The sequence below is a fragment of the Balearica regulorum genome, chromosome 6, assembly GCF_011004875.1.
Source record: "Balearica regulorum gibbericeps isolate bBalReg1 chromosome 6, bBalReg1.pri, whole genome shotgun sequence".
NCBI lineage: Eukaryota > Metazoa > Chordata > Aves > Gruiformes > Gruidae > Balearica > Balearica regulorum.
The window spans coordinates 19,900,823-19,917,185 of NC_046189.1; the positions used below are offsets into that span (position 1 = coordinate 19,900,823).

The window sequence follows — 16,363 nt, forward strand, 5'->3', positions numbered from 1 at the left end:
GAGTACTTGCTCATCTTTTAAACAAATATTTTTACTATACAGGGGTGTATAAGAAACCACTCACTAGAGGATATTTTTCTTCCAACCCTTCTTGTATTCTGTCTGCTACCAAAACCACAACACGATGTCCGGAGTCAGCAAAAATAATGGTGGCCAAGAAATACGGGTTTATACTTTAAATACCCGACATTTGTCCCAAGCCTTAGAACACAGATTTGGAGGGCGAGAGCACATACTGATATATTGTAAAAGCAACGCCAGGGATAAAATCATCGACAAACACTTGAGAGCCGGTGGCAAGAGGGAACCCTGAACACGGTGCAAGGGGCCGCTCCAGCGGGGGAACCTCGCAGCGCCGCCCGCAGGGGAGCCAGGCGGCGGGGCAGAGCTCGGCCCGGGCCCGGCGGCCCCCGCCCCCGGCCGGCGCAGGTCGGCGCTGTGGCCAGGAGGTGGCGCCCCGCCGCCGCCGGTGCCGGTGCCCGAGGCCGCGGGGCTGCCGCCGGCGCTGCTGAGTCAGGGCAGGAGCGGTCCCGGTCCCGGCCCCGGCTATTTATACTCCCACCATGTGACCGGGGGAGCGTCCCACCGCCACCTCACTTTTTCCACTCGGCCGATTAAAAGTATACGTCTTGATTTTCCTTGGAAGTCGGCGGAGGAAATCTGGGATGCTGGTTTCGAGACGAGCCTCACCTCCACGCGCTCTTCCCCATCAACCCACCCAGCCTTGCTCCAGGTTTCTGCGACTCCTGCGCTGACTGCAGGCAAGGAATCTTTTAATATTTCTGCTCCCAGCTTACCTGGAGCGGGGCCAACGCTTCTTAATATAGACTGAGGCACGATCGCCTGGTAAAAATCTTCTGCCTATGCAGATCTGTTTTCAATTTTCTTTTCCAAACAGAAGGATGTACTGTGAAGCAGCAAGCTTTCTAACTGCCAAATAAGCTTCGGGGACAGGTTTATTTAATGTTTCGGCACATACAGAAAATAGGCTGAAACTTTTACTGTAAAACTGTGGCATGTAATAAAATTTTCTCAAATCTCATCTCCATTTATAACCACTGCGGAATAAAAATTACAATCAGCAATAGGTAAAAAAATCACATGCTCATGCAATGCTGGTGTGCTATGCAAAAATATGCCCAGGCCAGCTCTATGCCGAGTGCATGGACACAAAGTCAATACAAAGGAGGGAATGCACAAAAAATAGCAGAACACAAGTGAGGACAAATGGAGGTATGATTTGAAAATTGATTCTTTTATGCTCTTTATCCTTTTTTTTTTAAAAAAAAACCCAAAAACATACACCTATATACTTCCTATGAAAATTGCATCAAACATACGTATACCTGAGTTGTTTTGCCCTCACACTACTGACTGAAAACGCGTAATTGGTTTTAAGATGTGAATCACAAACCCATAAATATCATGATACCTAAACCCGTGTAATAATAAATATAGGGTACAGCTAAGTGTATTGGCTCCTAATACAAGTTTCACAACATTCTGGGCATTCCTGAAAAACAACAAGGTAAGTTACGTTCTAAAAATACCTCGAGCACAGATATTTTCTACCAATACATCATCGGAGTCTGATGTCTTTCTGAAGAATATGGACTCACACCATTTCAAAGGAAAACCACATCATTTCAGCTTGGGAGGAAGGAAACTTACCTCCACTCTGCCTTGTTATGCAGGAATGAGTTACACTGGTCTGGAAGGTTGCTGTCATTTGACATAGATTCCAGGATTGAAATGATCTGCTTGAAAGATGGCCTTTTCTGAAGATAAAAACCAAAACAAAACACAGCATTTGCATTCAGACACAACTACTACTGTGTAAAACTATTTGCGGGAATTTTTCAATTGAAAGACTGCAAGCAACAGAAATTGGGATGCTGCTTTCTGAACACAGCATCCTATAGGAGTACTGTAAATTCGTAAATGGCTTTGTGTGGTTTTTTGTTCTTTCCACTGAAGAATAGGTTGGTTTGGGAAGAGTCACAAAACTAGTAGGACTCACACCTTAGCTTAGTTTCCCATATCTACCAGTAAAACCTGGTACTCAATAAGAGCATTAAACAACATTAGTAGCATCAATAACCATCAAGATTCTTAATCCTAAAGAATAAAGATTTCCTCAAGCTAAGAAGGAAAATACTCCCAGAAAGAGAAGGCTGGACCCATTAACAACTGGTAATTAGCCACATGGCCTTTTACAGGTAGTAAACCCAAACTCTTTAATGTGTGAACAAGCTATTTAGCTGCCCATCAAAAATGGGTTTCTGGGTGCAGTTCCTTTCTGGCAGAGATGACAGACTTTCCAGAAAAACCTCTCATTTAGCTATCTCAGGAGCAGCCGGGGAAGAAGTGAGGATGGAGGCAGCCGAGCTCATGTCAGCCTTGGCTCTTCTGTCTTGGGCTCATTTACTGAACTTTCTGTTCCTGGGCTCTCCATCCTGCACCCACTGTGCACACTAGTCACGGAGAGCAGTTAAAACTTCTCTGTATTTTTTACTTTCCCCTTAGTCCCAAAAGGAAGCTATGAAGCAGGATAATAACTGAAAACTGAAAAAGCCACAGTTAAATGTGTTTCTTGAAAGAACGCTGACTCTGTTAGTCTGTTTGACAGACCCCAGACAAGGTTGAGACAAAAGGTTGAAACAAAATGTAGATACATAATAAGGGGATGATGCACATTCTCTCTCTATTGCGCTTGTAATTATACCATTTCTGCTAAAATTACAGATGCCGCAATTAAAACGTGCATTTTAATTTGGGAGCACAAAAACAATTAGGAACAATGCTGAGGTGTCTCTCCTAGGAAGATCCAAGTGATTTCCACATTATAAAAGAAAGACAATTTCTTTATTTTAAATGTCAAACAGCATGAAAAAGTGTCAAATGCATAACAAAAAAAAGACAAGCTCTCTTCTATTGTAATGCTGCACTATTTGGCTGTAACTGGAGGCTTTGTCTGTCATTTTTTGGTCCATCTCCATGATTTCAGGCAACGGGCAGTTGGATGAGCTACGCAGATTTTCTTTGCAACAGGCAGCACTTGCCCCAGCCACCACGTGCTTACACAGTTTGGCCCCAGCCCAGCGTCCATGGAGAGGCAACCGGGGTGTGCCGAGCAGCATGGCAGCAGGTGCCTATTCGGCAGCACATCGCTTGCACTTGGTCATCTAGTCCCAGTCTGGAAACCCAGCAGAGTCACCCAGCGTTTACAGGGGGGTTGGGGGAGCAGCAGTCGTGCCCCTACATGCAGGATGGTGCTGGACCTGCTGTGGCTGACCAGACCCCCCGAACACGCCCTGGACAAGCACAAACCTCCCTGGACAGGGAGCGTGCCGCGCTACGGGGTACAGAGCACAGAATTCATCACTGGCACCAACCAGGACAGGCAACTGCGGTGCAGTTCTGGGGAAGGAGAACCTTCCAACAGCCCTCACACACTTCTTGTTGCTACAGCTGCATCTCTTGTAACCACACCAGCAGGTGTGAACTGTTGAGGGGATTCCAGAGCCTCCCAAATGGTGAGGAAGCTGTCAGATGGGAGATTGTGGCTCCCCACTAATACACCCGGGTACTGCTGCTGCTACATACTGTCTGATGGACTGGCAGGTGTGTAATGTGCCTTCACTAAACTAATCCTATTTTCAGGAAGAGATGAAGGGCAAACATCCCCATCCTGCATTAATTACAATATTCTATGACTTAGGATTCTTTTACAAAACACTTCCATGTGTGCTCCTCCTTTCTTGGGGGTATGCTGGGAAGTATGGGGCAGGGCTGACACTGAGCACAGTCAACACTACTATCAGGCTTGCCCTGAGTAACTGGAGTGGAGACAATGACAGAGAACAGGGCTTTTGCAAAGGGCGGGTGAAAGCACAGACTGACCAATTTGGGAGGAGCAGCAACACACACTCTTCGGGTCCTACACTACAGGCAAAGGAGCTGTTGAGTTGCGCAACTAGAGCTGGAACACATGCACGGTCACACGGTACCAATAAAGCTTGTACATCTCTGGCTGTGCGATTTCTGTGAACAGCCGCCAGCCACCCTGTCAGCTTTGTAGCTGCCAGATTTACAGGTACCAGCTTTCCCTGGAGGCAAAGCTGACAGTAAGACAGAAGCCTACACTGCCATATGGGTTTTGTTGGTTTCTTCCCCCTAGGCAAGGATAATTTCAGATTTAATGAATACACTCTACGTGCAGACTGATACCTTGGTTAAAACTGGCACGAAGTGAAATTGGGAGCCCAAGCTCAGAAGCTTTTAAAAAAAAGAAAAGTCTTATTTTCAGTGGATGACTGCTTAGCACTTTCTAGAAAGTCAGACATCTCAAGTCATTCCCTGTAAGAGATTCTTAAAATATCAAGGCATGAGTCGCCTTTGAAAATTGTTTCCCTTTATATCTGTGATGTCTCATACAAAAATCTTTAAAATATATGCCCCTCTAGAAATAATTCTGGCTGTTTTCACTGTTTCCTTCCACTTAATTTTTCTTACTAAAAAGGTCTCCATAAAACCAGGATATTTAATCCATATGCCTTTCCTTTCTTGCTGCTTCTCTGTCCTCAGGTTTCTGATTTCTATTAAAATATTCAGTAATGTATAAACATCTTTGATGTTAAAGTGGGGATGAAATGAAGGAACAGATGAAATGAGAAAGAACCACTGACCTGTGTTTCAAAAGCAAGTATCCCCAGTAAACAAAGGCATCAATGATGAGCAACCTTGTTTGTACAATTACCTAGTACCCAAGCAAAAGCAGCTTGCTTGGGTTTTAACATGTGGAAGTAGTTACTTAAGATACTTAGTTACCACAGAGATTGTTCTTTAATAATAACTAACTTAAAATAATTAGTAAACAACATTTTAGTAAAGTGCTCTGAACCCACTAGTAACTGTTCGTTTCAACTAGCACAGCTGAACCACTAGTCTTTATACAGTTTAAACTGTATGTCACAAATATATTACAAATATCACGTGGAACATAGCGCTACAGACATTTTTCTCCAGGTATGAAGAACTTCTTAAGAATTCAAAGCGAAGTTTATAACCCTGTCCACTCCCACGAGGAAGTTATGGTGCGAGCAGTGTCTGACACTCCAACTGCTCCGCAGCAGCTCTCCAAGCACGTTCCTCAGCCCCACAGGAAACGCACACCCCTCTTCTCAGGGGCAGGCCACCTAAAGACACCTCGTGCTTTCTGCAGGCCAAAAGTACGCATGTAAGCAATTGCTTTTGAGTGGCTGACATCCTCAAGCTCACCCCCGCCTGACCTTCAGTATCTTGTTCATGCATCAACTATCTGATTTTCTACAGCTAATCCTGGCGAAAAGGAAACGTTTCCCAGAGCAGTATTTGAGAGGAGTGTGCTCCATCTTTTGGCTCGTGCAGGCCACACAGCCTTTTATGAAGGCACTTTGAGGGCTGTAAGTAGCGACCCTTTCTCAACACGTGACCGAGTAAGTCAGTCACATGCCCAAGCTGTGACCAGAGGTTACTCCATTTCAGTCATGTGAACGATGCATTTATAAGTGCCTAACAGAAAAGAAGCTGCATGAAAAAAGCAGCGAAGAGCAGACTGTCAGAAAAACCTGTCTAACGTGAGAGTCACTCTTTGCACACATCAGAGATGCCTCTGGGAACAGCGCTCGCAGCAACCAGCCCAAACCCGGATGAATTGCTCACAGAGACAGAAAACGCAGCCTGATGGCTGGGCATCCCTCTTTTACAACATGCAGATCCATCCCTTTCCTTGAAAAACAGCAACAGCCTTCTGGACACTTATATATCTGGCTACAGCAAGCCAGAGAGCGAGCTGACCTAGTATGTCCTGCAATTACAGAAAAGAAACTCCAATAATTCTTATTCTGTGGCATTTGGTAGCGATGCTGATGCTTGGGAGTAGGTATTAAAAATACATAGTTACCACTGGGAAGTGTTCTTCAGTAATTACTGACCTAGAACTTAAACAGTCTACTTGTAGATGCAAACGCTCACAGATTTTTCTCCTGTCCCTTCTGTGGAGAGGATAGAGAGGGATATATTAGGGGAATGGCATTTAAATGGGCGTTCATGTGGAAACCACACACTGATGATGCATCTCAGGCTTCCAGATCCATTATGTAGGAAAGCATCTCCTTGCTTAAAAAAAAAAAACAACTAAGAAGGGAAATCTGCTTTCTCATATTGCTCTTCTATGGCTACTCTCTGGTGATAGGTTCTAGCTTTAGAGCACCTAAGTGCTATTATTGTCCTTGGGATTAATCTTAGTCTCTAAAGTAGTAGCTAACTTTTTTCTGAGTTTAAAGGAACAAAGTTCTTGCTGGTGCCTTGACTTGAGAAAAAGAGTATAATTTCCTTTCCTTACCTATCCTTTCCACTGTCAAATACCTTCACGTGCAAAGGAAATGGATGCTAATGCTTGGTAATAAAGCTAGTACGCCCACAGGCTTTCCAGCCGGTTTTATGTACAACAGGATGGTAGCAGAGTCAATTTAAAGCAGGTAACTCCTATAATCTACAAAAGCTTTTACCGAGTAAAAATTCTCTTAATTTCCCTTTTAGTTTATTCTTGTAGGGGCAGATTAATAGTGACAATGGTTTGGCTCTTTAATTTGTATTTTTACTCTGTTCTCAGTGTTAAACAGTGTATTACAGTACTTCTGTTATTATCTTATTACAGTATAATCATTATAAAGTTCATCATTCACAGTCCTAAGGGAAAAGATTAGGAAAGGTTTAACGTTAATTTAGAATGTGTTGCTGCTGTTCCTACCCACATTTTATGGATTAACTTATTCTTTACATGTTTTCAACACAAGGAAGGCATCAAAGTTGGACCTTGAAGTAGGTATTTCATATGTGATGCTCACATACATCCAAGAAAGATTAACTATCAACTACTGAAAGAAAATAGAAAAGATCGATTTTTCACTTGCTCCAAAATGGCTACATTCTTGCCATCTCACTCCATTTACAGGCATTGTCTTGAGTAGTCAGGTAAGTTAATAGCATAACAGCTCTTGATTAAAAGGGAAAAAGAGACATTTAGGTATAAATATGTAAACACATTAAAAAAAAAAAAAAAAAGTGTTTCAGCTATCTCTGTGAAGAAATGTGTCTACTAGTATGCAGCAATGGTGTTAGCTGGGACTTGTTGCCCAAAGAAACACTAACACACATAGCAAAACAAGGTGGCGTGTGTATGTGTGTAGAAATCAAACACAAATTAAATTACCTTTGAATCAGCATCCCAACACTGGTGCATCAGTTCTGCGAAACTTCTGGGACAACTGCTTGGAATGGTTAATCTCTAAAGGAGAGAGATTGTACCAGTTATTTCCCTTTAAGCTGCTACTAATAGATTTCCTATAAAAGCACTGCAATTAAAAGAAGTAAAACACACTCTTCTTTCTTTTCAATGCAATATAAAAACTGCAGACATACTAAAAAGAAAAATCAAAATTACTAACACTAGCAAGATGTACAAATTTAATTAATAGACCTATAAAGAAGGGATGGAACAAACGTACAAACGAAGTTGCTTAAGAAAGCTTGGCGACAAGGAAGCGAAAATGAGGCAAGCAGCTAAAACGTAATAGTTTGTGGAAGTTACTCCATGGTATTCTAAGATGCTAGTCAAGACAGGTATAATGTACAGCCTGCCTTAATTCCTTTCTCCTACACAGATGATCCAGCTGTAGAATACTATAATCACTTTTGATACAACAAATAGCCGAAATATAGATTACATTAAGTGTAAAAAAAGAGTTAAGTGAAGCTCTGCATGACACAAGAGACATTTCATGAGCCTGTGGTCAGAAGGATTAATGAGGACATGCAGATCTCAGAGAGCACTCACAGAGCACAGTGAACTCGTATAAATATTTCCTGATGACTGAAGACAAGGAGTTGCCGGTCATAGCCAGGACCACTGACTACAGAGAATTAGTTTGAAGCTTATTTGGTTTCCTTTGCTGAGAGTTTTAAACCATGAAAAGATTCCCTCAGTCTTAGAGGACTTTTAGTTTAAAAACTGCCTCCACATTGGAAAGCCTAAAAGCAAATCCATATACACACACTCTCCAGTTGAGACTAAATGTGCATCCCAAAACATTACACATATAAGGAGATCCCTTTGCTTTTGCTAAGGCAGTTAACTGACTTCAGATGTTTCATACTAAATTAAAAAATATGTAGATAAAAAACCAGTTCCTCAGTGAAATGGGTCCAAATATAACAGGGGTCAAGCTAGAAAAAGGGTTCCCTGTCCTGTAACAGGTGAGAACCAGGTATTATAGTCCTGTTCAGACCAACCTGCCAGGAAGACTCTTTGATCTGTCCTACTCTTGGCATTTCAGAAACAAAGCAGAGCAAGTTGTGTCAAATTGTACCATTGTATTACTGCAACGTGACCTGCAAAGCCTTGCAAGCCACAGCAGCCAAAGGAAGAGTTAACAAATTCTGCTGCATGAGCATTTGAACACCATGAAAAATGGAAACAGGAGATACAGAGCCAGGGCACCACAGGAGTATGATTATTGAAATAATGTGATACCTTAAGGTGCAAAGCTTTCTGTGCAAGAAATACACAGAAATTTGTACAATGCATAAACAAATTGTACTGGTGCTTGATCTCTGGTTGAGTCATTGGCCTAAAAATACACTGGCTAGTCTTGCTACAGTATTTGTCTGTAACCCTCACTATCCCAGGAGGTGGAAAATCAGTTGCAATCACCACTTACATGTGTCTCACTTGTGCAGAATGTTATGTCACATAGTATAGAGTCCAAAAGTGTTGCATTATAATAAAGATGCCATTTCTCAGTGGTAATTTATTATGAGATCATGCCTAGCATAATCTGAACTCTCATGTTTTACTTTTCTGGATTAAAAAAAATATAATTATATCAAAACTCTACCAGAATAAAAATAACACTGTGAAATTATACAGAGAGTTGAAAAAGACCCATACAGAATCATTAAAATCCACTTCATTTGTTGGGTTCAGGCTTTGCAAAAGGGGATTTTTCACCCTACGCAATTACACTTTGGCCTCAGTCCCACACTGATTTTAACAAGAGACTTGCAGGGCAAAACATGAAGGACTGGCTCAACAGTGATTCAATTCTGTTGTGAACTGGAGCCACACAACCTCATTGATGTCAACAGCTTGAACTGAGAGCAGAACCCGACCCTCACACTTGCTTTAGGACATAGAAACTATGAAGAAAAGTAGCACAAGCTGACTTTTACAAGGCTTATGCTGGGCATGTTCCCTAAGTCATGGCCAGAAAAAATAAAAACTATGTAAGCAAGTGTTAATGCCCTCTAAGCTCCCAGGCACCCTTCCAAAGAAGATGACAGCAACAGGCTAGTGGTACCCAGCAGACAAACAGCTGGCTCTGAACATGTCACCCCTTAGGTTTCTTCAGCCATGAGTAAAATAGTAGTCACATCCACATTTTGTTCATACTGTATTTTACACAGTTCCTTGCTCTGGAAAATTGTACAGAAATGTGTGTTGTACCATCTGACGTCTTTCAGCATATGACTACATCTCTCTACAACATTCCCAATGCCAGTCCGAACCCCTTATATAAAGCTGCACATGGTAAGCACAGGAAAGAAATACTGTTGATGGAAGGTTTCATGGTTCCTCCTTCAAACATAGGAGAAAGAGTCTCATTGTGCCTCCTGCTCTGATAAACTCTGTAGAAGACCACAGTCTTAATCTTCACATCATTAGTGTAGCATTTCTAACTAATCGGTATATCACAGTATCACTCACTGGAATTAATCCAGTCCTCAAATAGAAGAAAAAAAGGGAAAAAAACACCAACAAAAAATATTAAACTAAGAGGAGGAAACTTAACTCCTCTGTTTAACTCTGAAGCATTTTGAGAAACAGTTTATGTAGAATAATAGGAATCTGTATTGTACAGCCACTGCCTCGCCATTGTAATGTTTCCCAAGCTTCCGCTGTGTCTAGATAGAGGAGGTTTCATCTTTGTGGAGGATTTCCATGCTTGTCTGTGTGTGGTACAGTCACAACTTTAAATGTTTTTTAAATGTAGTTACTGTCTTTGATATCAAGGGACTATGTGTTCAGATATACGCTCACATGTCCAACTAACTGAAAGCCTCAATTTGTGAGAAGAAGAAAAGCGAGGCTGGGGACACTGTACAAACGGTGTTTACACCACTGAAGTGCTTTTGAAATGGAAAGACTCTGCATGAGGAGGCTTGCAGCTATGCCACAGCCTTGCCGATACCAGTGAGGAGCTCATCTTCAATGTAGTGTTGAACGTAGGTGGCAAAACTGTAATTTCTCTCTTTTTTTAAAACTATTTTTTCTTCTTTTATTTTTGAAATTTTCATCTAAGCGGCAGTTTCTTGTACTATAGTGACTCCTGCTGGGAGAGTTAAGTTGAAGTAGCTGAAGGTCTCTTACAGATATATCAACTCCCGGCCAGTAAAAAGATGTCCTAAACGCAGGAGATGGAGTTAAACTGTTCCCCTACCTTGGACGCAATGGCTTCTTTCATCACTAAGAACAAACCCCTAGGTTTTACAATTGAGACTGAGAAACTAGTACAGTACTTGTACAATTTTTGATCTACAGCATCACGACGTGAAGCTGCAACAATTAGATGTAAAGGGTCCATTCATGAGGAATAACATCACTTTGACCCTTTGTGTTAGCTCCTACTGCTAATCTTTCCATACGCGTGAACTTACTTTCAATTTGAAGAAGATGAAAAAGTCTTTTGCAAAACCCCAATACTGTTTTCTGATCTATGTACCTGAATGTAGAAACGTAGTCTTACCTCGTTTTTTTCCACTACAAGCCAAGCTACTTGTAATCCTTCCAAGCCTTTAAAGGGGACCTCCCTTGTTAGCATCTCCCAGAGAACCTGGAACAGAAAAAAAGAAAAGAATTTTTATTTCTGTACTTTGTATTTTAAATACATTATTAAACCTTGATACAGCACTATTCTGTATCCAATTATCAGGCAACCAGCTTCCATTTGCAGGAACTTGGACCAGTGTTTGCGTGCAAGATCCTCTCACTAAATTAATTTGAATGTTTCTGCTTTTTCCTCTACAGAAAAGCCCACATGAAAAACTGGGTTGTGTGGGGTCTAATGCCTGCAAATTTGTGGAAAATGCTTTTTACTTTCTTTGTACACTATAAAGTTCATATTTGGCAGCTGAGACTTGGGAAGACAATGAACTCCTCCTCTCCTTCTCAGCCCCAACTAGGCAGATCTTTGCTTTGTAGTCATTTTGCATTTAAAAATATTTCTATATGATTGCAACTAGTGCTTCTCAGTAGTCAGAATATGATCCAAAAGGTATTTTGCTCCTGTGATATGCCTATGAAAATATTAAATATAATCTCGCAAGCAAAACTGTTTATCTCCAAGTATGTTATTATGTTAAACTAAACAATATACAGCATTTAAAAAAATTATTCTGTTCTCCTCAATATCTTATAGATACACTGTCTTTAGATAAAGAAAGATCTCCTAATTTTGTATGCTTTTAGCATTTTGGTAACATAGCACCAAGAATCTAAGCTACTCTGTAGAAAAGAGTTTGGCATCACCAAAAAGGCTTCAAGTCAATGAATCCAACTTGCTTTTCTGCCATTGGGACTACATGTTGGACTTCAACCAAAGTAACAGGCACTTTGTACCTTCCCTTGTATATGTCTCTTTTTTGTCATCTTTTTTTTTTTAAATCAGAACCTTCATATACATATCCTGTTACAAATATCTACATACAACCTTTTTCTTCTGCTTATATACAAAGCATATCAACAAAAAAAGGCATCGTTTATGTAGGATTTGACCAAACGCATTAAGATCCTTATGCAAGTCTATAGCCTCGCTATTTGGGTTAGTACCCAGGCTTATTCCAGCTATATCATTTTGAATGGATTCTGGCCAGCTATGAAGGTAATTAGAAAGAAAATGTGAGAATATTGGCAGATGCTGCTCAAGCAGAAAAAATGCATTGAAGCAGAGTTGGGCCTTTAATCAAGTGAACAGGGTACTCCATCAATACACCTATTTGAATAACTCTGCTTGAGTCAGAAGACTTATTAGTAAAGTAAGGGTATCTTGGAAAAATAAGTAAAAGGATAATTTTCGTGAGAATAAGAAATATTCTTATTTCTTATTAAGGGAAAGCTATCATAGAGGTATTCAACTCTCCTGTTTGCCTCAATTCATTCCTTTCAGAAGAAAAAAAAAAAAAAGCACCTCAATTTGTAATTACAATTATCACCTCTCTACTGGTAGAGAAGGAAATTTAACTGTAAGGGAAGGAAATAATTTAGCAGTCCCATGTACTTCAGACAAAAAAGCAATGTACAAAACAGCCAGTTTAAAACAAAAGCCCCTGGACCAAAGCAAACATGCAGTTGAGCAGCCTTGCAGAACCACCTCATCTGTACGGCTGTACCAGGAAACCACAAAGAAATTCAAGTTGCACGTCAGATAGAGCAGTATCTAAATACATCTTCCAAGTAAAGAACATAATGAAATACATGTTAAATGTCTCCAAGAGCCTTGAGCAGGAAAACTCTACTGCTCTGCTACCTTTCTTTCAGAAGACTGTAAATTGTAAGGGTTGTCTCATTTCATTCATACACATAAGTTTGTGCAGAACATTTTGCACTGAATTCCTTTATCATGACACCTTTAGTGTTTATTTCCACTGCCTGTACGGATCACTGCCTTCCTAAGCCAACAGTGCTAGCTTAAAACACTTCAAGACTGCACATAGTTCAAGAGAAAAACAGCAATCTGACACAATATGAAGAATTTTTCTTAATGTCTTATTTTTTACTAATCGTAGAAGAAAGTAACAGATACAAAAATGAGATGTCAGAAATCGTTGTATTTATTTACACAGGTTTAGAAAACGTTCTAACAACAATGCAAATTTCATGTTCAGGCCAATGGTGTAGAGAAAGCCTTTCCTTCCAATGATGACGTCTCTCTGTCTTCAGTTTTATAGAGGTTTCAACCCCATCTCATGAATCATCAGCTAAGGTAAATGATTGCACTACCAGTCTTTTAAAAAGCAGCAAATGGGTATCTTCTGCCTTCCCATTTGTCTCTTCCTGTTCCCAGGGTCACTCAGCAGCAGAAAAAGCACCTGAACCTGACTTACCCCAGTCTCTTTATTGCGAGGTGCACTCTGTTCATTTTCAGAACTGGCTCCCCAGCTCACCTCACATGGAAATCAATCTATCTTCCATTGCTGGTGTAATTTAATTGATAGACATGGTTCACTCCCCCTCCTCTGATGGCGAGGATCACCTGCTTTCCTTATCACATCATATCTCTGTGATGATGGACAGGAGGTGCTCACAGAGAAACAGCCAAGCTAGACCCAATGATGGAAAATAAAGCACGATCTTTTAATGTAGTGGTTTGTAAGCTCTGGCCTCTGAAGACGTTGGGCTCTTCTTTGCATACAGAGAAACAGAAAGGACACACAAATGTCTGAATGCTCATCCTATACGTGAAGCTGAGAATAAGAATTATGTGGTCTTTGGAAAAAGCTGACACACTTACTTCTGTCAGCTCAGCCGTGTGTTTCAATTCTTATCCTCTCAACCATGTGACAAGAACCAAAAGGAAAAAGAAACAAACCAACAAAACCCCCACATCCCCACCCCAGTGCAAAGTCAACAAAGATTCAAAGTGCCATATAGGATAGGGAACACCCAACAAATTAGTAATTTGAGAAAAAGCAAACACTCTGAACATCTTCACTGAAAAAAAGAAATGTTTTCTCTTGTTAGGAAAGCGTTTACAGATTAGGGTCAGGAGCCACAATTAGCAGAAGTACAGCCTGAGCAGAAAGGGTTGCACTCTTAGAGGTACTGCCCTTAGGCATGAAAATTAGGTCAGCCTTCTCTGCATTGATCCAAGGGGAAGTTAAAGATCTCATAATTCTTTTCAAAAAGAGTAAGGGATAACCCCTGGAGCTGGCCAACATTCCCTCTATAAATAACGTATGTTCTCATAGCTAAAGCAATGTATGAACTATTGCTAGGAGCATAACAGCTGCTACATTTAACGGCAGTCTCTATGCTACCAATAGCCAATTAATGGTTTTACTTTTTTGTTCTTGTAAGTGTTAAAATAATTCAGCTACATTGCATAAGCTTTCTATGATTAAACACATTTATACTGATACACAAACACACACTGCAGTGCACGACAATTTTGCCAGGATAACATATTCTGAGCATGTATCTTCATGATTTCAAAACAGCTTTTAGAGTGAACACTGTCATTCCACAGACACTTTTATATCTGGAAGAGAAGCAAGGAATCGTTTCTGAGCAACACACACGACAGCATGTGAGTCCAGTTCTGGGTTGATCACTTTTAACAGTTGGTATCTATTGTTTAGAGTATGGATTTGGAAATGGATTAGAAAAGAGAATCACAGCATGGCTGAACGAAAGTGTAATATGTGTCTTTCTGTTGTAGTAAGTCTCCTGGAACATTTAGTCTTAGCATTTCATGGCAGTATTATAAATTACTCACTATATATCTCAGAAAGAATATATAGACCTGTTTAACCATCCATGAAGAGTAGGACAAACTAATCTGAACGTTAGCTATAAACATGTATGCAACACAGAGAGGAAAATTCACTTCAGCTGAGGAGAAACTCAGACCTGTAAGGTTGCAGAAAGACTTGGACACTTCATGGAAAAAAGCTCTCGCACACCTTAAGAAATATATTTAAAATCACAGACTCGTTTGTAGAAAGAAAAAAACAATCAGGAATAAAAAGTAGAAGAAAAGAAATTAAAGAAAACCACAAGGAAGGCGACAAATGTTGCAAACAGAGTATCTATTCCTAGCATCTTCCTAGTTTACATTTGAAAGGATTCTGTTCTTTGTTAACAGGACTTTAACTGAAGAAAAGCAGATTTGTCTCTGTAGCACAAAAGCTACTGGCAAGTGTTACACTTTGAAAAGGGATTCTTCAAATTTTGTTTTTACAGAGATAATCATTTGAAGAGACAAAAATACCCTTTCTAAGATTTTTTGTTTTCAGTTTCCTAGCTAATTCTCTGATAGTCTAACACTTATTACGGGGAGATTCCAACTTTCAATGTTATATTCGGACAATTTCTTGCTGGTACAACCCCATTATGTCAGGAATTTCATCAACAGAGAACTTGGGCTACTGCCATTCTTCATTTCTACCCCTGTATCTCCTCTGAAAACAATGGTGTTCCAAGACTAAAGTTATAAAAAGATGAATTCATTCCTAAGTGGTTATGAATTTATAAGCTTCTACCCACAGCAGAACACATTAGCTCAAAAACAATATATTAAAAAATGTGGGTCAAATATTACTAGGCATACTAAAGTAGCACTATACACCCATAAACACATTAAAATACTCTAGTAACACTGAACTGTTTTCATATGGAGAGTAGTTGAGTTTTATCTCCAAGCACAGAACTGTCAAGGAGCTTTACTTTTTGGACAAGGAAGAATAAACTGTGCGTGACACTGTTCCCAAGGCTCTGGTAATACTTGACACAGTAAGATATTGAAGAATTTCTTACCTTCTCCCACTTCTAGAACGTTACTTAAAGTCAATTCACACCAAGATGACTATATGAGCAGTTTGAGCTGTAAGACCATGTTTGGAATTTCTCCTCTAACATTTTTGCTTTGTTTTGAAACTGGAACGTTTCCCTTCAGTGGATAATATATGATTGCTTCCAGTAACAGTTTACATTAACATTTACATTTATTGCTTATGTTCTCTTACTGTTTGTGACCTAGTTCAGTTAAGCAAGCAAGGATTTTGAATCTGCCAACATAGGCTTTTTTCCCTCCTTGCAAACCTTCAACTTTTCATTTGTAAGCGACACCACATCATCTCTCATTTTTTTTCCGCCACTATAAACAACTGTTTGGCAAAAGGTTTAAGTCATCTTCCACTGGGACATCAGCTTAGTTATGTATAGCCATAGATGTTAGCTTAAAATCACAGTGCCTTTCTCACATCTATCTCCTCCCACCCCTCAAAGAGAAAGAGGCAATACTTGACAGGTACTGAAAGAACTCCTCATTCTGCCATCGACTGTTGAATCCAAAACCAAAAATGGTTAATGCACAGATATGCATAGAAACTGCAACCCCACTTACTTTCCTTTTTCCCCCACAGCATTCACTACTGTTCTCTGTCAGAGAAAGGCTACAGGGCTAAGGCACACAATTCATCTGACCAGTTCTAACCTATTTTGTATTGCAGGGCAAAACCAACCTAAGAGTTTAACTGTGAACAG

At 40.3% G+C, this 16,363-nt stretch overlaps 1 protein-coding gene across 5 annotated transcripts in view; it reads right to left on the reverse strand.

Moving 5' to 3' along the window:
* The window catches only part of MAP3K20 (mitogen-activated protein kinase kinase kinase 20), a 91,947-nt gene that overhangs the window by 36,851 nt on the left and 38,733 nt on the right, over window positions 1–16,363 (reverse strand). For all 5 annotated transcript variants that reach the window (XM_075756644.1, XM_075756642.1, XM_075756643.1 and 2 more), the window contains exons 8-10: window positions 10,848–10,934; window positions 7,256–7,330; window positions 1,672–1,778 (exon numbers count right to left, since the gene is read on the reverse strand). In XM_075756644.1, coding sequence (XP_075612759.1) covers window positions 1,672–1,778; window positions 7,256–7,330; window positions 10,848–10,934 — 269 coding nt within the window. The remainder of the gene's footprint in view (window positions 1–1,671; window positions 1,779–7,255; window positions 7,331–10,847; window positions 10,935–16,363) is intronic.